This window comes from Hyperolius riggenbachi, chromosome 8 (assembly GCF_040937935.1).
Source record: "Hyperolius riggenbachi isolate aHypRig1 chromosome 8, aHypRig1.pri, whole genome shotgun sequence".
Classification (NCBI taxonomy): domain Eukaryota; kingdom Metazoa; phylum Chordata; class Amphibia; order Anura; family Hyperoliidae; genus Hyperolius; species Hyperolius riggenbachi.
The window spans coordinates 99,822,924-99,844,297 of record NC_090653.1 but is presented as its reverse complement, the minus strand read 5'-3'; the positions used below and the strand labels follow the sequence as shown (position 1 = coordinate 99,844,297).

General features: G+C 46.4%; 1 protein-coding gene across 5 annotated transcripts in view; it reads right to left on the bottom strand.

The window, feature by feature from the left end:
• Positions 1-21,374, bottom strand: part of DOCK11 (dedicator of cytokinesis 11) — a 404,878-nt gene that overhangs the window by 237,992 nt on the left and 145,512 nt on the right. For all 5 annotated transcript variants that reach the window (XR_011023561.1, XM_068250928.1, XM_068250930.1 and 2 more), the window contains 4 exons: positions 21,137-21,226; positions 18,613-18,731; positions 18,442-18,511; positions 12,898-13,023 (listed from right to left, as the gene is read on the bottom strand). Coding sequence is in view for 4 of the 5 variants with exons in the window: in XM_068250928.1 (XP_068107029.1) it covers positions 12,898-13,023; positions 18,442-18,511; positions 18,613-18,731; positions 21,137-21,226 (405 nt within the window). In the remaining variant the exon portion in view is untranslated. The remainder of the gene's footprint in view (positions 1-12,897; positions 13,024-18,441; positions 18,512-18,612; positions 18,732-21,136; positions 21,227-21,374) is intronic.

Here is a 21,374-nt window from a genome sequence, read left to right as displayed (position 1 = left end):
TTATCAATGAAGCATCCTGCTTGGTCAGTAAAACCCTCTGTCACATTGAAGGACCAATAGGTTGGTTGGACTTCCTCCTGACACTGCTAGTAAAAGTACTAATCTGCAGATCATGTTTAGGGCGTAACAATAGACCCTGCAAGGGATGCCTCCGCAGGGGGGCCCAGAAGCCACAGGGGGCCCAGTGGGGGAAACGTTTCAGAGACTGACAAGCAACTAAGGGCATGGAGAGAAAATGTATTCTTTTTTTTTTTTTTCAAATTTTTTATTATGCAGAAGATATACAAAAATACGTTGATGCCATACAGGAGAATATCATCACATGCGTATACATAAATCACATCAAATACAGCTGTAACATCATTCTTACATATTAGGGCCACTCTTAATACTGGCGAGAAGAAAAGCAAAGAGGGTGTATTATTTATGTATATACCTCTGGTGGTTTTCGTCCCCTATCTTAAGAGATCCTATCATGGGGTAACTGAAAGGGGGAAATAGACTTCCACTGCCAACCGAGCAGTGGGATAAAACAGAACATGAACAGGTCCGGCTAAGACTATCGACAGGGATGTTCTAGCTGAAGGTTCAGGGTATCTAAGTGTGTGTGTGACAAATGCCAGGGGTGCGTAAGAGGTGGGTATTCTATGCCGCCCCTCTCAGGGCCATTCATGGCTGTTCTAGTGCGACTCTCAATTCTTCTGACTCTCTATAGACAGACCATGTATTCCAAGTCCTAGAGAATATCTCGTTTGTTTAAAAGGAACATCCTATCTCTCTCCAGGCGTTGGATCTGATCCAGTTCTTGTATAACTAGAGTCAGGGTAGGCAGTGTGGTTTTACCCCATAGTCTAACCAGAATAGTTTTGGCAGCATTCAAGATATGTCTCACAATAGACTGTTTGTAGGTTTTCATTTTCCAGTTATTCATGTGCAGCAAATAAAACGCACAGGTAAACGGTACATCTCTATTGGTCATTTCTTTGAGTAGTTTCTCTATCGCTATCCAAAAGTGAGAAAGCTTATCACAACTCCACAAAAGATGTATCAGGGAACCGATATCAGATTTACAACGCCAACAGTTGGGGTCGCTGTTTGGAAAGATCTGATGGATTAGTAGGGGGGTGTAGTACCAACGTGCTAGAATTTTATAGTTGATTTCCTGAATACGAGCAGCTATACTAGATTTATGAGCAAATACACATATATTGGTTCTCTCCTTTTTGGTGAATGTAATACCTAGATCTCTCTCCCATTCTCTAACAAAATTCAGATCATTCACAGGTCTATCAATGAGAAGTTTATAGATTATGGATAGGGTCTGTTTGCTCGGACCTGCAGCTAAGCATAAGTCCTCAAATGGGGTCTTACTTGTTCTGTGGGATGTATTTACTTCCATGGAAGCTAAGAGATGTCTGATTTGGAGAAGGCCCCACCAGTCTAGTGACTGTTTGTGAAATAGAGCCCTAAGTTCTGCTAGCGTAAGCCATCTTTGATCTCTATGAAGCTTACTCATATCAAAACCTGCCAGTGACCTCCACTCTCTTAGGTAGAGCTGGGAGCATCCCTGTGGGAATTCTGGGTTGTCAAAGATGGGAAAGAGAGGCGTGGGCCATGGTGAGATTAGCTGTGAGGATCTGGTGGCCTGAAACGCTCTAAGAGTTGTGTATACTAACTGTGAGGTGGACCAGTTATGCTTAGGATTGTTCGAGGCCCAGGGGAGTAATTTAAGGGAAAAGGAGGATAGTGCTTGCTCCAAGGGTACCCATTGTTTAGTAGTGGTATGTCTATTCCAGTCAACAATGCGTGTTAGTAAGGCTGATCTGTAGTAGCTAAGTACATCAGGCACCGCCAAGCCCCCTTCCGCTTTATTCCTATATAAGGTAAATCTGTTGATTCGTGGTGGCTTACCTTTCCAGATGTATCTATTAAAGATAGTCTGTATTCGAGAGAGGAACTCTTTTGGGATAGCTATTGGGAGAGTCTGAAAGAGGTATAGCAGGCGAGGCATGAGGTTCATTTTAATGATAGAAATTCTCCATAACCATGAAAAGTGTAGCATATTCCATTTCTTAATATCTGCAGAGAGTTTATCTAAGAGTGGAGGGAAGTTGGCCTTAAAAATATCCCTGGGATCAGGCGTCAACTTGGTGCCTAAATAAGTGATATGGGTGGTGTTCCATTTAAAGGGGAAGTTGTTTTTAACCTGATTCAGTAGGTCAGTACTCAGGTTAACGTCTAAAGCCTCACTTTTATCAAAGTTGATCTTAAAGAGAGAGAGAGCCCCAAAGTCTTTGAATTCCGCCATCAAATTAGGTATAGAGATAACCGGATTGGAGATGTAGAAGAGCAGATCATCTGCATATGCAGCTACTTTATGCATGGTATCCCCAATTTGGAGGCCAGTGACATCAGGATTGTTTCTTATACGGCACAGAAATGGCTCTAGGGCCAAGGCAAATATCAGGGGAGAGAATGGACAACCCTGCCTCGTTCCGTTGCTAATTGTCAGGCTATCTGAGAGGACTCCATTAACTCTTATACGTGCCGAAGGTTTTGAGTATAGGCAGTTAACACAGGAGCGCATTCTCCCTCCTAGGCCAATATAGGACAAGACTTCCGTCATCCAAGTCCAGTCTACTCGGTCGAATGCCTTTTCAGCATCGGTAGATAAAAGCATACATGGTGTACTGGTCAACCAAGCAGACTGGACCAGGTTCAAAGTGCGGATCGTATTGTCTCTGGCCTCTCTTTCTGGAATGAAACCTACCTGGTCCCAATGGACCAGGTGGTTCATATAGAGGGCAAGTCTGTTAGCCAGTGTTTTAGCAAATATTTTAAGGTCTAGGTTGAGAAGTGAAATAGGCCTATAACTTGCGCAAGAGGTGGGATCCTTGCCATCTTTATGGATCACAGAAATATGTGACTCCAGTGTTTGTGTTGGGAACGAGACAGGGTTATCAGGATCGGCAATTGCGTTAAAAGTGGCGCATAGTCTGGGTACCAGTAGATGTTTATATTTCTTGTAGTATTCAATAGGTAGCCCGTCTGGCCCAGGGGCCTTGCCTGGTTTAATCTGGGATATAACTAGTTATCTCATCTTCAGAGAAGGTGGCGTCTAGTTCCTCAATCATGTGGGGTTGTAGGCTTGTCATTTTGGAGGAGTGGAGATATGCCTGTATTTTAGTGCAAAGATCTGCTCTAGGGTGTTGGCCTTGTTTGTCCAGTAGATTGTACAGGCCTGAGTAAAAGTCCTTAAAGGCTCTCGCCATTGACTCATTTCTAATGTGGTGTTTAGCATTCCGGTCAATAATCTTGGCTATATAGTTCCTTTGTTGCTGCTGTCTCAATGCTCTCGCCAGAAGTCTCCCTGATTTATTACCGTTCAGGTAGTAGAGGTTTTGCAACCTGAAGGCCGCATTCTGGGCCTTAAAATGCATAATTTTCTTTACCTTTTCCCTGGCCTTGGTTAGATTGTCGAGATCTCTCTGTAGGAGGTGTTTTTTATGTTTTTGTTCAAGAAATAGAATTTACTGAAGTAGACCCGTTAACTCTGCGGCTCTATCTCTCTTCAGTTTTGCCCCCAGTCTGATCAGGTAGCCCCTTAAGACACATTTATGAGCCTTCCAAACGGTGGGCTCAGGGGTTTCCCCATTACTGTTGTCTGTAAAGTAATGTTCTATTTCTCTTCTAATTTCAACGGCTGTGGCATCATCATTTAGCATAGTGGTGTTGAGTTTCCAATTGAATGGTCTTTCGTTTTTTGTCTTATTGACTAAAGTTAAGAGTACTGGGGCATGGTCAGAGTATGTCATAATACCAATAGATGCTTTGACCACATCAGATAGGAGGTTATGCGTTATCAGAATGCAATCAATTCTGGAATACACGTTGTGTACAGCAGAGTAAAATGAAAAGTCTTTATCTGTTGGGTGGAGAACCCTCCAGACATCAACCAGCTGCCTTTCAGCAAGCGCTTTTTTAAGTTTGTTAATCTTAGAGTAGGAAATAGAAGATCTGCCCTGGGATGTATCTATAGCAGGGTTAAGTGGGACATTTAGGTCTCCTCCTATTATGATACTTCCCTCCGCAAAGGACTCTAAGGCTTTTAGGAATCGTAGTAAGAAGGCAACCTGGTCCACATTGGGGGCATATACTGAACACAACGTGTATCTTTGTTCATTGATTAAGCATTTGACCATCACATATCTACCCCGTTCATCTCTGTATACTTGCTCTTGCGAGATAGGGACATCAACTCCAATGAGGATTGCCGTGCCCCTAGACTTGGAATCAGGTGTGTTGCTGAGATACGCTTTTGGATATCGTCTGCTACCAAGCCCAGGAGCCGAGCCCTCCCTGAAATGAGTTTCCTGTATAAAGATTACATTTGCTCTCTGTTTCCATATATCACTTAGCAATGAAGAGCGTTTTTCAGGGACATTAAGCCCTCTGGCATTTATCGAGAGTACCCTCAGATCTGACATTGTAGAGCATTAGAAGTGCTCTTATATCCCAAAACGTGTTTTAGCCGGAACCAGTTACAACAGAACATCAAGATTAAACAGAACAAACTAAACACATAGTCGCCATTGACATACGTGTGTATTGTCTTTGAAGACAATATGTCAGCCATATTGACTGCCCTATGTGGGTGTAGAGATGCCAGGACAAGCACGAGAAAAGTGTATGATATAGGCAGAAGAATAGCAGAGGTAGGATTAGAAAAGAAAGTTGGAAGTAAAAGTAGCAAGGTCTCTGGCTCCCCACTTCTCAATCATAAACATTATCCCGTAAGCTGTCAGGTTTAGGCTACGTATTATGGCTGTTCTTATAGAACTCTCACAACTCTTCATAGTATAACATACATTAGTATTAGCATGGAGGGGAAAAAAAAAAAAAAAAAAGACATGGATATAGCTATAACATCCAGAATGACGGGTCACCAAGCGAACAGTTATCAAGGGGTTATGTGTGCCACAATTAACCATTATGAGCGGTCTAAGTACCAGGGTACAGCAAGTGGGGGGTATCGTGTATAATCCCTCTCATATCTCTTGTGATTAGGAAATTTTATTCTGTAGACATGGCAGGCCCCGGCCAAGACTGTGTAAGTCCGTGTCTCATGGCAAAGAGAACTTAGTAGGGGCCTAAGATGCCGCGTCTCAGGGCTGTATTACATATAGTGTAAGAAAATCCAAAAGTTCAAGGTATATACATCTATGTTCGATATGGTGTTGGTGGTTTGCGGGGAAGGGCGACTATTCTAAAAGCCTTTTGTAGTCCCTGCAGGGAAGATGATCTGATAGAAGTGACCCATAATCCAGCATTGAATCCCTAGCCCTCCCCACCTAACTGCGTTCCCACCCCAGGAAAAGAACTGTAACCGCTAGCTTAGACTTGTAAGGCCACGAGGGCCTAGATTATCGTGGTCTATGATACAGTTCCGGTGATATAGGGAGTATCGTACGATATGGTCCGAGGAGGCCACGCTATGGTAGGTAGTAATGCGCACCTAAGTAGGAGATCGCATGTATGGGTCATAGCGGATCAACACGAAATTCCGTCATCCCCTCCATCCGTATACCGAACAGTAGTGTAAGAATTGCGAGAGTACTTATCTGAGTCCAGAGGGTACAGGCAGGGTTCTCTACTCCAGTTGTTGTCTGCGGAGGTTAGCTCGTTGCCGTTTCTGACGTTGAGGGAGACCGATGGATACACGCTCCGGTTGCCAGTCCGGAACTTCGACTGAAGGTAAGTTCAGGCACTTGAAGAGCTCGGGCAGCTCCGCTGGTTGTCGCAAGATGAAAGACTTGTCGTGACTGCTAAAAGAGACTTGAAAGGGAAATCCCCATTTATAGCTTACTCCGTGCTCCTGGGCATGTTTGAGTAACGGCTGCAGGGCTCTCCTTTGTTCGAGGGTACTGGGCGCGAGGTCCTGGTAAAGGCCTAGGGAGGCTCCCTCGTGGATGACTTTCATCCGGTTCCTGGCGGCTTTCATGATGCAATCCTTGACTCCAAAATAATGAAGTCTACAGATGACATCCCTCGGTGTTTCTCCGGTTGCAGGTTTAGGCCGCAGGGCCCGGTGTACCCTGTCCACTTTGATGTAGTCGTCTGGGGCGTTACCCAGTAGGCCGTTGAAGATGGAGGTGAGTGTAGCGAGTAGTTGCTGGTCTTCTACTGCTTCGGGAAGGCCTTTGATGCGGATATTATTCCGTCTGCTACGGTTTTGCAGATCCTCCATTCCGGTTCTTAGGAAGTAGTTTACTTTCTGCTGGTGCGTGTGTGCTTCTTTCAGCTTTGCCAGCTCGGCGCGGGCCTCTGACAATCCAGTCTCCAGAACCAGCAATCTGCTGTCGTGGTCAGATACCTCTGCACGGATTTCCTGCAATTCGGCGCGGGTAGCTGCAGTGATCTTGTCGGCCAAGTCTGCCAGATCATTCTTTGTAGGTAGGCTGTGTAAGTAATCACGTATCTCGCTCAGGGATCTCGCTGTGGCGTCTGCGCCGTCCGGGCCTTTGGCGCCTTTGCTTGTGGAAGCCTCCGCCATCTTGGTTTGGGCCGGGTCAAGCGAGCGCAGGTATCTCGTTACGGATTGCTGCGTGGAATGTTTAGTTTTAGAGTCCTTCGTAGTGTTCTCCTTCTTCTTAGAATTGCCTCCCATACCCTCTGGAGCAAAAACAGCAAGTTTAGTCGGGCTTACAGGGCTTTTACTGCCATGAGAGTGAGGAGCTCTGCTCAGACACGTCCTCACGCCATTCCGGTCGGCTCCGCCCCCTCGAGAAAATGTATTCTACTCTCTTACCATTGTTCTGTTGACTGCATGTGTCCACCACACTGATAAGGAATCATACACACTTTGGAATTTGTACACTGTCCCTGCTCCCTAGGGTTCGTAAAAAAAACATCTATCTCACACTGCAGAAGTTCTGATGACTTCATGTACAACGTTACAAACAAAGGAGTCACGGTTGGAAAAAAAGTTGTAGACCTTCCATCAGAAGAGATTCCTAGATTCTTATCACACACAGGATAGTGACCTGACTTTATGTTGTCTGATTACTGGACACAGTGGAATGGGAAAGATTGATGTCTGACTGTTGCTGCCTCATTGAAAGCTTGTTGTCTCATACTGAGTCCGAGATCCCCTAATAACAGTATCAATCAGTGACATTCTGAACGTATTGCCGAAGTTACAGTGAATATATCTTATGTTCAGCATGTCATTGTTGTTCATCCATATAGCATGTGAACTCATGTAGTAAAATAATACGGCTGTGTGTGTATGTATGTACTAGGAGCAGAGCTGCGACGAGGCACTTGTCGGCTGCAAGGGACTGGAGGAAGCCCGTGGTGAGTAGATCTGGGGGTAGCATAGATTGCCTGATGTTTCCTTTAAGCCTAAGTGTTTTTATCTGCATGGGGAAAATACATTGGACCTTTTCCTGTGCAGAAAGCAAGGGGGTGGGGGGGGCTTCCAAAGTTTTGCAGGGAGGCCCAGTGGTGTCTAGTTACACCCCTGTGTTTAGGGTTTTGTTCTGGAACAAAACCAAAAAATGTTTTCTACAGCTTAATATAGGTTGGTTTAAAAAAGACATCCGTCTATCAAGTTCAACCAGGAGAAAATGAAATAAATAAAAATTACGTACACATCCTTGCTGCACCCTCTCATATTCCGGTTGATCCAGGGGAAGGTAAAAAAATCCAAAACCTTTAAAGGGAAAAAAAATCCTGTATTCAAGTGGCAGCAAGAGAAAGTGCGCTCTTTACGTATCTCTCCAGCAGCCTCTGAAGAGATACGTAGAGGGCGCACTTCTCTTGCGTCAGACTGGCCGTGACTGGAGGAAGTAACGGGACCCGGTACAGAAGATGGAGAAGGCCGAGGATGGCGGCGTGGGAGCGATCCGTGTGCATGGGGCTGGAGGAAGCCCCAGGTATATATAAAACTGTTATAGTCATTAAGCTCTAGTTTCACTTAAAGAGAACCTGAAGTGAGAGGGTTATGGAGCCTGACATATTCATTTATTTTTAAACAATATAGTTGACTGGCAGTCCTGATCCTCTTTCTCTGATAATTTTAGTCATAGACCCTGAAAAAGCATGTTGATAAGATGTTGCTCACAAAAATCTGACATCTGTGTGATTCAGACACTACTGCAGCCAGAGAGATCAGCAGCACTGCCAGGAAACTGGTATTGTTTAAAAGGAGATAAATAAGGCAGCCTCCATATCCCCTTTGCTTCAGATTCTGTGCAAAGATTTGCATGTTAGTAGACCAGTCTTGACAACAATTTTCTATTTTACGGGTTGCCAGTGGAGTGAGCAAAGAACTGGTGTTACAAGGCAATGGTAGTGTTGGTTTTTTTAACAGCCTGGCGGCATTCTGTACTAACTGCAGGCAGTATGGGTCCTGATTTGGAAGGTCTATGTTAAGAGTATTGCAATAGCCCAGCCATGAGGTGATGAAAGTGCGAATGAGGGTTGGCAGATCTTCTGGGGAGATGTAGAGTTTCATTGTTGCACTATAGCAACATGTCACAACAGCAGATTTGTTTTCTGAAGTTTAATTCCCCATCAATCATTACACCCGAAATATGCAATTTGTAGATCTGAGCTCTCTTGTAGATCTGAGCTCTCTTGTAGATCTGTGCTGACTGGAATTGGAGCTGTTCTGCTGTCAGGTGCTGACCTCCATTGAAATTTAGTTCTGTCAGCACTTAGTTTCAGCCAGCCAGCTGTGATTCACCCACTCCTGCAAAGAGTTTATTGCTGGAGTAAAAGATCTGCCATGCCAGTTTGGAAGAATAGATTTAGGTGGGTGTTATAAGGCTGTGTTTTGGAAGGGAACTTCCAGGAGCAGTGTGAATACTGTAAATAGCAATGTGGATATTTACAGTACTTGAACATGAGAATTATCCAGCCTGTCTGATTATGTCTGGGTTAAAATGTACCTGAAGGGAAAAAAATGCCCCTAGGGGGTGCTTACCGGTATCAGTTAAAAAGGACGCCTGAGCCATGTTTGTAAAAAGGGCACCACCATCAACTTCAATGTTATTTACCGCAAATCTTAGCTATAAGGTGGAGAAAAGGGCGCCCAAGTTTTTTGGGCTATAAAAGGGTGCTGGATATAGCAGATATTTTTTGGGGCTAAAAATTGGGCAAAGATTTGGATATAGTTGAGATTTTTTTTCCCGGCTATATAAATGCGACTACAAGATCGGTTATATCAGCAGGTGACTAAACGCTGTTATATCAGTAATTCGGTTATATCAGTTCAAAGTAACATACTGTATATGTTTAGCATGAAATGCGGGGAAGATTGGGCACCACAATTAGGGATTAAGGTTAGGCACCACTAGGGAGGGTCTTAGGGTTAGGCACCGCCAGAGGGAGGCGGTGGGAGGGTGTCTTAGGGTTAGGCACCACTGGAGGGAGGGGTGGGGGGGTCTTAGGGTTAGGCACCACCAGGGGGGGACTTAGGGATAAAAAAACACCCAAAATTACATGTACATCGCTGCGATCTAGTGGAGCGCTGTACAAGGGGACAGCTCTGTCACTGAGCTGTCCTCCTATTCACCACACAACTTTCCCAACGATTTTTCCCATGGCTAGCGTTTTCTTGAGTGACGAGTGATCGTTTCCGTGATCTTGGGGAACATGGGTACAGGCGCAAGCAACGTGCAGTGATAACAACTGTCATGGCCGATGGCTTGACAACTCAGCACAAAATACCACGATCGCTTGATTTCTGCTCGAATCCATCATGTGGTGTCGCATGTACCCGCCAGCTGGAAGATAGATCTTAGAACGCTTGTCGTCAGGGGGACGTTCCTGGATCCATCTTCCTCTGTCAGGTGTTGAGTATTTAACTTTAGGGTTAGGCACCACCAGAGAGATCTTAGGGTTAGGCACCACCATAGGGATCTTAGGGTTAAGCACCCCAGGGGAGGGTTTTAGGATTAGGCACCCCCATGGGGGGGTGGTGAATGTGTACTTACCTTGGAACGGGGAAGCCTCTGCATCCTAAAGAGGCTTCCCACTTCCTCTTTAGCAGAGGGGACACAGCGCTGGCTCCCCCAAAACTCTGTTTGTCGCTACTTGTCGGCGGTGCGTGCAGGCACACTAGTGGCTACCTGCCCGGGCTCTGACTGAAACAGCTAAACCTGATCGAGTCCGCTCTACTGCGCAGGTGCAAACCGTCTGTGCCTGTGCAGTAGAGCAAGCCTGAGCGGGAAGCTGCTAGAGCGCTGACATGCAGCTGTGCAAGCCTTGGTATATTGATATAGATGCAAGCCTCGGTATATATATTGGAGCCCAGGCAAAAACACCAGGCTCCCACTGGATTGCAAAAGACCTATGAGACTCCTCTCTCCCAAGAAGGATTCTCATTGGTTCACCCATGAGTGGTGGACCAATGAGAAACCTCCCTGTTGCTAGAAAGGGTTTCCATTGGTCTTTTGCAATCCAATGGGAGCTTGATGCTACAGCCTGTGTTTCGATCCATATACCGAGGCTAACCTGGGAAGTGGAGATGAACAATGGTGACGGCTGCGGCGGAGGACTCGAATCACAGCAAAGGCGAAATGGTGGGCAGCGACAACAAAACGGGTGCACAAAGGTTAATAATGGGAGCATGTAGATGGACATGCGATGGGGCACAGTGTATCTACTCAGGATACACTGTGAGCGCACCATTGTGCATTTGCTATAATGGAAACCCAGCCAAACAGTAACAAGGCTGCTCCATGTCCACATCTGATAAAAGAAGGATAACAACACCTTAAAGAGACTCTTTAACAAAATTGTCAGCCTTATTTCTTTTATCCTATAACTTTTTATACCTGTTCTAATTGCACTGTCTCTGTAATATATCTAATCTTTTCTTTGTCAAGCTTTGTCGACCCAGGGGGAATGGGCTGCCTCTGTTCTAAATGAATACAAGTTATGCATGCCCCCTCTAGGCTCACTCCTGTGTGCTCTGTTTATGTCCCACAGACAGCATCGCTGCTCTCAGTTTCAACTTGTGTGTGATGTGATGCAGTTTGTGAGGCTGAGGGGGGAGGGAGCTGCCTGTCACATGCTGAGAACCTGTGAGAATCTCAGACTGGAATGCAGATAATTCACTATGCATTAAAAACTTTGTAGTAGTCTAAAACTGGCGATTAAAAGCCAGGATCGCGGCGGGGAGTGGCGGAACCATCAAAGAGGGATGCAGGAGATCATAGTGACTCAATTGGTATGTTTTTTATTGTACAAAATCGGACAGTACAGGATTTTCTTCATGGATTATTTTGCAATACTGAATCCACAATCCACATACCAGGCAGACATAACTAAAGCATATACTGTAAATACATAGCTTGTTTCCTCTATAACTTTGGCAGCTGTAATGTTACTGTGTCAAGTGACAAGGCTCCATCTAGTGGCTATTTACGGCTACTACAGTCTTGTATTGTGAAACAACCACCCCCTGGATGCTAAATGATGTAGACATACAAAATAAAAAAGTAACACGGCTTTAATGAGACTCTGAAGCCTCCTAAAGTTGCACATTTTATTTAACATTACTCTTTAGCAGTATAACCCAAGCTAAAACGCTGCATCCCCACGGCAGATCGCTGTATTTAAAACCCCCAAATCCCCGGGGCAATATTGGAGGAGCGCTTTCTTGTAGAGGCAGAGCTTAGCGCTTTAGCTCTGCCTCTACTCGCCTTTTGCCCCGGTATTTGGGGGTTTAAATACAGCGATCTGCCGTGGGATGCGGCATTTTAGTTTGGGTTATACTGCTAAAGAGTAATGTTAAATAAAAAGTGCAATTTTAGGAGTCTCTTTAAAATCTCTTTCTTAAATTAAAAAAAAAACTAATTCCCCCACTCCCCCTATGCAGCAGAAAATGTTCTGCTTTGTGTACACAGCTTATTACACTCCCAGCACAATCTGATAATGCACACTTAGGGCCCGTTCAGATCAGAAATGCGGATGGCCATGCGTGCGGAACGCGTGCGGACCGCAATGCGTACGAACGCATGGCCATCCGCGTTTGTGTGCGTTGCGTGGCTGATCCCATCACTGAAAAGTGAATGGGACAGCCACGCGTTTTTGCAAAATCTGCGTGCAGCATGCGTTCCCGGACCGCACAGGTCCGGAACGCATGCAGTGTGAACATCAGACATTGCACTCTATGCAATGTCTGATGTCGTGCGTTTTGGCCACCTGCACGCGTTTCCAAAACGCGGCTGGAAACGCGTGCAGTGTGAACGGGCCCTTAAGCTTTTCACTCCATTTAGCTGCTAATTCATGAGTGTTAACCCATCCAGTACCTTGCAAACCACATTTGAGTACAGATATATTTTTAAAGTGTACATGAAGGTAAAACAAAGTGCCCTTAGGGGGTACTTACCTCAGGAGGGGGAAGTTTCTGGATCCTAGAGAGACTTTTCCCATTCTCCTCAGGAGAGGTGATTCAGTGCTGGGACCCCAAAAATCCGCTGACAAGGGCTTAAATGTGGGGCACACAGGCGCAGTAGTGGCATTCCAATGGGCTCTGGTGGAAATAGTGGAGCCCGATCGGGTCTGCTGTGCAGGGGGTTTGCGTCTGCACAGTAGAGCAGACCTGATCGGGCTCTGCTATTTCCACCAGAGCCCAAATGGGAAGACAATAGTGCGCCTGCAGGCACCACCACTGTCAGTGTCGCTGCAGTGGAGCCAGTACTGGAACAAGCCAATGTAAGTATCTGTTATTTTCTAAATTAAAGTCACATGTGTCCTTTAATGCTGATTTTTTTTTTTAAACAAGCATAATACCTGCCATAGTAAATAGTATGGAACTGAAAAGGACACATTCCTTCATATTAACAGATTTCTACAAAGAAAATGTATTTTTTGTTCTTTTACCTTTAATAACTTGTTGATGGCCAGGAAGTCTGCAGACTGCTTTAGGACGGTGATCATGGTCGTAGCCAGGACTTCATGCAGTGCTTTGCCCTGAGCAGAGCTTGGCTTCTCTGTCTTGAACACATACTTTCATATAAAATACAAAACATGCATTATTATTATTATTATTATTATTAGGAGAACATACTTGAAGGCTGTAAGTAAAATAGCTACAAGCTGATGAGGCGCTTTATTGGCCATTTAAAAAGCATTTTGATTGTGTACATGTTAAAGCTAGCCTGAACTTCCTCTCCGCTCAAAAAAACATTTCTTTGTTACGGCTGATACAAATCCTAGAATATATTTACTCAGTGACGTACCTAGGGCATTTGACACCTGGTGCTGGGTATTATAAGACACCCCCCCCAAATAAGGAAAAGAACAAGTGTGGCATACTAAGCATGCCACAGCAGGTAATGCCAGATATAGGTGCCCCCAGTATAGGTAATATAATTGCCCCAGTATAGGTAGCATAGTTGCCCCAGTATATGTAATAAACTTGCCCCCTGTATAGGTAGTATAGTATAGTTGCCCCTAGTATAGGTAGCCATTATAGTTGCCCCCAGTATAGGTAGTATAGTTGTCCATAGTATAGTTGCTCAGTGGCGGACATACGGCCGTGCAGGCCGTGCCGCCGCACGAGGGCCCCTGAAGTTCTGCTGCTTCAGGGGCCCATTAAGTATTGCAGGTTTTTTTTTATTTTTATTTTTTTTTTTTTAATGTTTTTTTTTTTTTAACCTGGGGGGCCCAACTCCTGTCCTCCCCCCTCACCTCGCCCCCCCCCCCCCCCCCCCCCATGCGGCGGGAGAGCGGAAAATACAAGAAGTCTCCGGCCGGGGCGGCAGCTGCCGCTTGGTCTCCAACTTGGAGACATATCGGAAACTAAGCAGCAGCTGCCTCTAGCGTCTGCTGCAGCCCCGGCCGGAGACTTCCTGTATTTTCTGCTCTCCCGCCGGCTGCAGCGCATACCGGGAGGGGGGCCCCGAGGTGAGTGAGGGAGGATAGGAGTCGGGCCCCCCACCCGGATAGCTACCCACCCGGCTACCTTACCCACCCACCCGGCTACCTACCCCGCTACCTAACCAGGCTACCTACCCACCCACCCGGCTACCTAGCTACCCACCCGGCTACCTAACCACCCTGCCGGCTATCTACCTGGCTACCTACCCACCCGGCTACCTAACCACCCTGCCGGCTATCTACCTGGCTACCTACCCACCCGGCTACCTAACCACCCTGCCGGCTATCTACCTGGCTACCTACCCACCCGGCTACCTACCCACCCGGCTACCTAGCTACCCACCCGGCTACCTAACCACCCTGCCGGCTACCTACCTGGCTACCTACCCACCCGGCTACCTAGCTACCCACCCGGCTACCTAACCACCCTGCCGGCTATCTACCTGGCTACCTACCCACCCGGCTACCTACCCACCCGGCTACCTAGCTACCCACCCGGCTACCTAACCACCCTGCCGGCTATCTACCTGGCTACCTACCCACCCGGCTACCTAACCACCCTGCCGGCTATCTACCTGGCTACCTACCCACCCGGCAACCTACCCACCCGGCTACCTAACCACCCTGCCGGCTACCTACCTGGCTACCTACCCACCCGGCTACCTAGCTACCCACCCGGCTACCTAACCACCCTGCCGGCTATCTACCTGGCTACCTACCCACCCGGCTACCTACCCACCCGGCTACCTAGCTACCCACCCGGCTACCTAACCACCCTGCCGGCTATCTACCTGGCTACCTACCCACCCGGCTACCTAACCACCCTGCCGGCTACCTACCCACCCGGATACCTACCTACCCACCCGGCTACCTACCCACCCACCCACCCGGCTACCTAACCACCCACCCGGCTACCTACACACCCACCCGGCTACCTACCTACCCACCAGGCTACCTACCTACCTACCCACCCGGCTACCTACCAACCCACCAGGCTACCTACCCACCCACCCAGCTACCTAACCACCCACCTACCCACCCACCAGGCTACCTACCCACCCGCCTACCCAGCCACCCACCAGGCTATCCACCCGGCTACCCAGCCACCCACCAGGCTACTTACCCACCCGGCTAAGGGCTACCTACCTACCCACCCGGCTGCCTACCTACCCACCAGGCTACCTATCCACCCAACCACCCATGGGAGCTGCGCGCCGGATGGAGGCTGGGACAGGAGGTCTGCTGCTGCAGGTGAGTAAATGTTTTTTTTTTATTATTTATTTTAGCAGGTGTATGTTCTGGGCAGGTCTGCCGCATGATTGCGTGTATGTTCTGGGCAGGCCTGCCACATGATTGCGTGTATGTTCTGGGCAGGTCTGCCACATGATTGCATGTATGTTCTGGGCAAATTTGCTACATGATTGCATGTGTTTTCTGGGCAAATCTGCCGACATGATTGCACGTATTTTCTGGGCATATCTGCCGACATGATTGCAGGTATTTTCTGGGCATATCTGCCGACATGATTGCAGGTATTTTCTGGGCATATCTGCCGACATGATTGCAGGTATTTTCTGGGCATATCTGCCGACATGATTGCACGTATTTTCTGGGCATATCTGCCGACATGATTGCACGTATTTTCTGGGCATATCTGCCGACATGATTGCACGTATTTTCTGGGCATATCTGCCGACATGATTGCACGTATTTTCTGGGCATATCTGCCGACATCATTGCACGTATTTTCTGGGCATATCTGCCGACATCATTGCACGTATTTTCTGGGCATATCTGCCGACATCATTGCACGTATTTTCTGGGCATATCTGCCGACATCATTGCACGTATTTTCTGGGCATATCTGCCGACATCATTGCACGTATTTTCTGGGCAAATCTGCCGACATGATTGAATGTATTTTCTGGGCAAATCTGCTCACATTATGTGTATTTTCTTGAGAAAACCTGCACAATTATGTGAATTTTCTGGGGAAAGGGTCACCAAAACTTGGGCCCACTGTCTTTGCGTTGCACTTTTCAAGGGAACCTGAGGTGAGAATAATATTGAGGCTGCCATATTTCTCTCCTTTTAAGCAATACCAGTTGCCTGGTTGCCGTTCTGGTCCTCTGCCTCTTATTCTTTCAACCATAGACCCTGAACAAGCATGCAGCGGTTCAGGGGTTTCTGACAATATTGTCAGAACTGAGAAGATTAAGCTGCATGCTTGTTGCTGGTGTAATTCAGTTTATTACTGCAGCCAAATAGATCAGCAGGGCCGTCAGGCAACTAGTATTGTTTAAAAGGAAATAAATATGGCAGCCTCCATATCACTCTCACCCCGGGATCACTTTAAATTACAGTTAGCTCCGCCCTTATCCGGTCATTGCCACGCCCATTTTTTGCCGCGGCGCTACGCGCCGCAGGTTCTATCCACGGCCGCAGGTCAGGGGGGCCCACAATTGATATTTTGCACAGGGGCCCACTGCTGCCTGTGTCCGCCACTGTAGTTGCTCTAGTATAGTTGCCCGCGTACGTTAAAAAGGGGCGCTGGGAAAAAAGGGCGCGGGGTTTTAAACGATAAACATGGATAACGTTTAAAAATATAATGTACTATATTTCGTTTAAAAATAATGTTTTATAAAGTTATAAATCATTAAATAATGTGCATGAAATTGGCAATTGTGAAAACGTTAATCTTTCGTTTAAAAAGTGAAACGTATAATAACGTTTAAAAAAAATAGTAAGTAACCCTCCCTGTACCTACCCCTAACCCCTAGACCCCCGTGTTGGTGCCTAAACCTAAGACCCCCCTGGTGGTGCCTAAACCTAAGACTCCCCTGATGGTGCCTAAACCTAAGACTCCCCTGGTGGTGCCTAAACCTAAGACCCCCCTGTTGGTGCCTAAACCTAAGACCCCCCTGGTGGTGCCTAAACCTAAGACTCCCCTGATGATGCCTAAACCTAAGACTCCCCTGGTGGTGCCTAAACCTAAGACCCCCCTGTTGGTGCCTAAACCTAAGACCCCCCTGGTGGTGCCTAAACCTAAGACCCCCCTGTTGGTGCCTAAACCTAAGACCCCCCTGTTGGTGCCTAAACCTAAGACCCCCCTGTTGGTGCCTAAACCTAAGACCCCCCCTGGTGGTGCCTAAACCTAAGACCCCCCTGTGATGAGCATTAATAACGTGTGAAAAAAATATTGTGCTATTTTTCGTTTAAAAATAATGTTTTAAAAAAGATTGTACTGTTTTTCGTTTAAAAATAATGTTTAAAAAATTATAAATCATAAAATAATGTGTAATCATGAGAAGCAGTTATAAAACAGTAAAAGTCTCCGGGCGCCGCTTATAAAACGTTATTTTTCTCCGGCGCCCTTTTTTCCTGTCGGGCGCCCATTAAACGATATTTATTATGGGAGTGAATGGCGGCGCCCGATTTGTCCACTTGCCTCAGGCGCCCGAATTTACTGTTACCTAGTTGCCCCCAGTGTAGGTAGTATAGTTGCCCCAGTATAGTAGCCCTCAGTGTAGGTAGTATAGTTGCCCCAGTATAGATAATATAGTTACCCCCAGAGTTGGTAGTAAAGTTGCCCCCAGTGTAGCTAGAATAGTTGCCCAAGGAGGGGGAAGCAGCGCAGCAAGGAAGGGCAGTGGGGACAGCAGCAGGGAGGGGGCCAGAACCCCCCCCCCCCCCTCCCTTACCTGGGTACCCTCCTTCTGCTCTCTTCCCCTCCATATATGTGGGGGCAAGCAGGCAGGTGGAGAATTACTCACCTGACTTTTGCATTCCAAGCGCTGGAGCGCAACATCACCATCACCACAGGTCTACGCCTTCAATGCTGCTCACTGTGCTTCCGCTAATCAGGAACGCAGAAGTCAGATGAGTAATTATCCGCCTGCCTGTTTGCCGCTGCATATATGGAGAGGGAGTGAGCAGGAGGGGACCCAGGTGAGGGAGGAGGGTATTGGCCACCCTCCCCACCGCTGTCCCAGCTGCTCCTCCTTCTTGCGCTGCTTCCCCTCCTGCTCACGGCCACTGTAGGGGGTCTTGGAGACACCCCCCCTCCATGTCAGTCACCCCGTGCACTACGCCCCTGGCGCCCAATGGTAGGAATGCCCCTGCCTAAACATATTGTTAACATCCTGTGCTTTCAAATGAGCTTATCTGCCATTTCTGCCGTGGCAGTCATGTGACAAAAGGGAGAGATCAAATTACAACTTGTGATTAGACACAAATGAGGGGGAATCAGACATGCTCAACTCTCTAAATTCACGCAGGGTACATTTCTCTGTTTTCTTTCTGTCCTGTGCAAGAGTTCAGGCCCACTTTAAGGGCACCGCCTCTGACACAAAAGGACACAGGAGACCAGGGTTCAAATATTGTCACTATCTATTTAGTAAGCCAGCACCTATTGAGTAAAGAGTCCTTGGGCAAGACTCCCTAGCACTGCTACTGCCTACTGAGTCCCTAGCGGCTGCAGCTCTCAAGCGCTTTGAGTCTAATAGGAGAAAAGTGCTATACAAATGTTGGAATTAATATTATTACCTTAATAAAAGACCGCAGGTAATGATCCAGTCCTTCTTCATGGCATTTAGACACAATATGAAGAAGAACCCTAAGAAAAAAACACGGCTTAAAATTGGTTATTTTAGTCTTTTTAGAGTAAGCCCACTGGCTCAAGTAAGCCTCCTGTGTACAGGCATGCACAAAACTTACAGAGTACTGTTCAGTGCAACTTCATCTTCATGAGAAGGTATTGTCAAAACCTGAAAGAGCTGCATAAGAATTACAGGCAGGAACTGGATGGTCACCTGGACTTCCATGGCATGAAGACACTGCAGAAACACAGAATTATCAGGAAGTATAAGTGACATTATCATATCACAAATCCACAGAACTCAAGTGTAAAATGCAGTGTGTAATCTCTCCACAAGATGGCAGCAGTCAACAACAATAGTCATAAAGCTGAAGTGAGAGGAATACAGAGGCTGCTATCTCCTTTCCCTATAAATGCCAGTTGCTTAGCTGTCATGCTGAGATGAAGCAGGATAATTCAAATTCTGTATGCAAATATATGTAAATGGACCAAGCAAATTAAATCTTGGTGAAACATGATTGGCCCTTTTTCAAGCTGCATTAATATCTATGCAAGATGTACATAATTCTGCATCAACTCAGAATTATTTGCATCTCATTGACCATCTCTAGTGTGTGTGTGTGTGTGTGTGTGTGTGTGTGTGTGTGTGTGCGTGCGTGCGTGCGTGCGTGCGTGCAGCGCAAAAGAAAACCGTGTAACTCCTAGCGATGTCTAGAGATGAACTGAAAAAAAATGCAGATTTCTCAACAAAAGTCAGGTTTCACTTTAAGGCTGGTTTCACAGTGGGACGTTACAGGCGCACGTTAGAGCAGCCTGTAACGCAGCCCACCGCACAGTAATGAAAAATCAATGGGGCTGTTCACAGTGCGGACGTTGCATTACATTGTAACGCTGCGTCACAAGACAACGTACTGCATGCAGTACTTTGCTTGCACATGCTCAGTAATGTGGGGGAGGAGCGGAGAGCGGCCAGGCACATGGCTAATTAATATTCACTGCACGTTATGAAGTGCAGTGTTTACTTCCTGGAGCAGCCGCTCTGTGCGGCGATTGGCCGGCGGGACCACGTGATGCCGCATGCGCACAAGAGTGCGCATCACGGCATCACTGACGCCAGAGTGAGCTGCACAACGCGGCTCACTCTGACGTCCAGATCCAGCACCACCAGGCGTTCCGTTAGGGGGACGTTATGCGACCTTAACGCCCCCTCTAACGCAACGTCCTGGTGTGAAATTAGCCTAAACAAATTTTCTGCTTAACAGATCTTCACATTACTGTATCATACTACCATTACCTTTTACTTAGAGGTGTTCTGTTTATAAACACAATTACTGTTGCTCTTTCTAGGGGCGTAGCAATAGGGGGGACAGAGGTAGCGACCGCATCGGGGCCCTTGGGCCAGAGGAGCCCTCACTCAACTGAAGTTTTAGCTCTCTTTTGGTCCAGTGCTCATAATAATCACTTCTTTAGATACTTTGGGCTTGATTCACAAAAGAGTGCTAACTGATAGCACGACCAGTTTAACGCAAATTTTCGTGTTTCGTGTGATCGTGAATTTCCGCGCAAAAATTTCTGCGCGCAAACTACATCAGTTTCGTGTGAAAATTTGCATTTGCGCGCAAAACCGTTATCGTTTCGCCCAAAAATTCGCGATCGCTCGAAACACGAAAATGTGCGCGAAAAACGGCCGTGCTATCAGTTAGCACTCGTTTGTGAATCAAGCCCATTGAATAGTGGTAATGATTAACAAACTGTTCCCCATCCCCTTCTTACACCTCTGACATTGTGGTTGCCATTGGCAAGTTTTGATGCGCTATATCAATTGTTATGTTTAGAGTGCTTGGGGGGCTCCAATGTAAAACTTGCATCAGGGCCCACAGTTCCTTAGCTACGCGACTGGCTCTTTCCATGCAGACTAATAAGCTGTTATGATAGTGTAAACATTTCCTAGAATAAATTGTTATATTAGGCCATAAAATGCCATTACCTTCCACAATAGAAAACTTAATCTGCAATTTATGGAGCTGTGATATGCATTGTGATATCAATATGTTAGAAGCAGCTCTGCATAGCCACTGGTATCTGATTGAGGCCTGAAACCCACTACAAAGCGCAAAACGCAATCGCTAGTGATTTGTGATAGCGTTGTGCAAGTGATTTTGGGAGCGATTTCCCTGCTTCTATACAATTCATTAGAATGGAAACACTCCCAAAATGCTGCATGTCCTGCGATTACCATTTCCTTAAACACAATCGCACTAGTGGAATCTGTCTCATCCATTTACATTGGCAGAGCGTTTAGGGAAATCGCTAGTAATTGAAAGCGCTCCCTAAACGCTCAAAAAAGTGGGTTCCAGGCCTCAAGGTGGGTGTATTAGTATATATAGAAAAAGCAACTGCATGCTGTATGTAGACTAACTACAGAAAACTATTAGCTAATTCACAGTTTTTATCCAGAAGGGACAAACACTACATAACAGGCATCTTGGTCTTCAATAAACATCAGGGAGAATGAAAATCATATAAGGTAATTATAATGAATTATATTGTAAAGTAATGTTAAAAAATGTAAATAAGATAATGTCTCCATTGCTGTGTTTTATCTGTGCTATTAAATTATATGCAGGTAAAAATGTCCAATACCTTTAAATACTTCACAAGGTCTGCAGGAACGTCCTTTGATCCAGGCTGGATTTTTTGGCAGTATTCAAAGAAATTGTACAGGTGCAAATCCTAGAATTAGATAACATATCATGTCTATGGCATATATATCTCATGAGTTACTGTGCACCCATGCTAGGCCTCTTGAGTGAACCTAACTTGCTTAATCTCTATGCTCCCCTCCAGTGACTGACTAAGCATTACCTGGTACTCATACTGT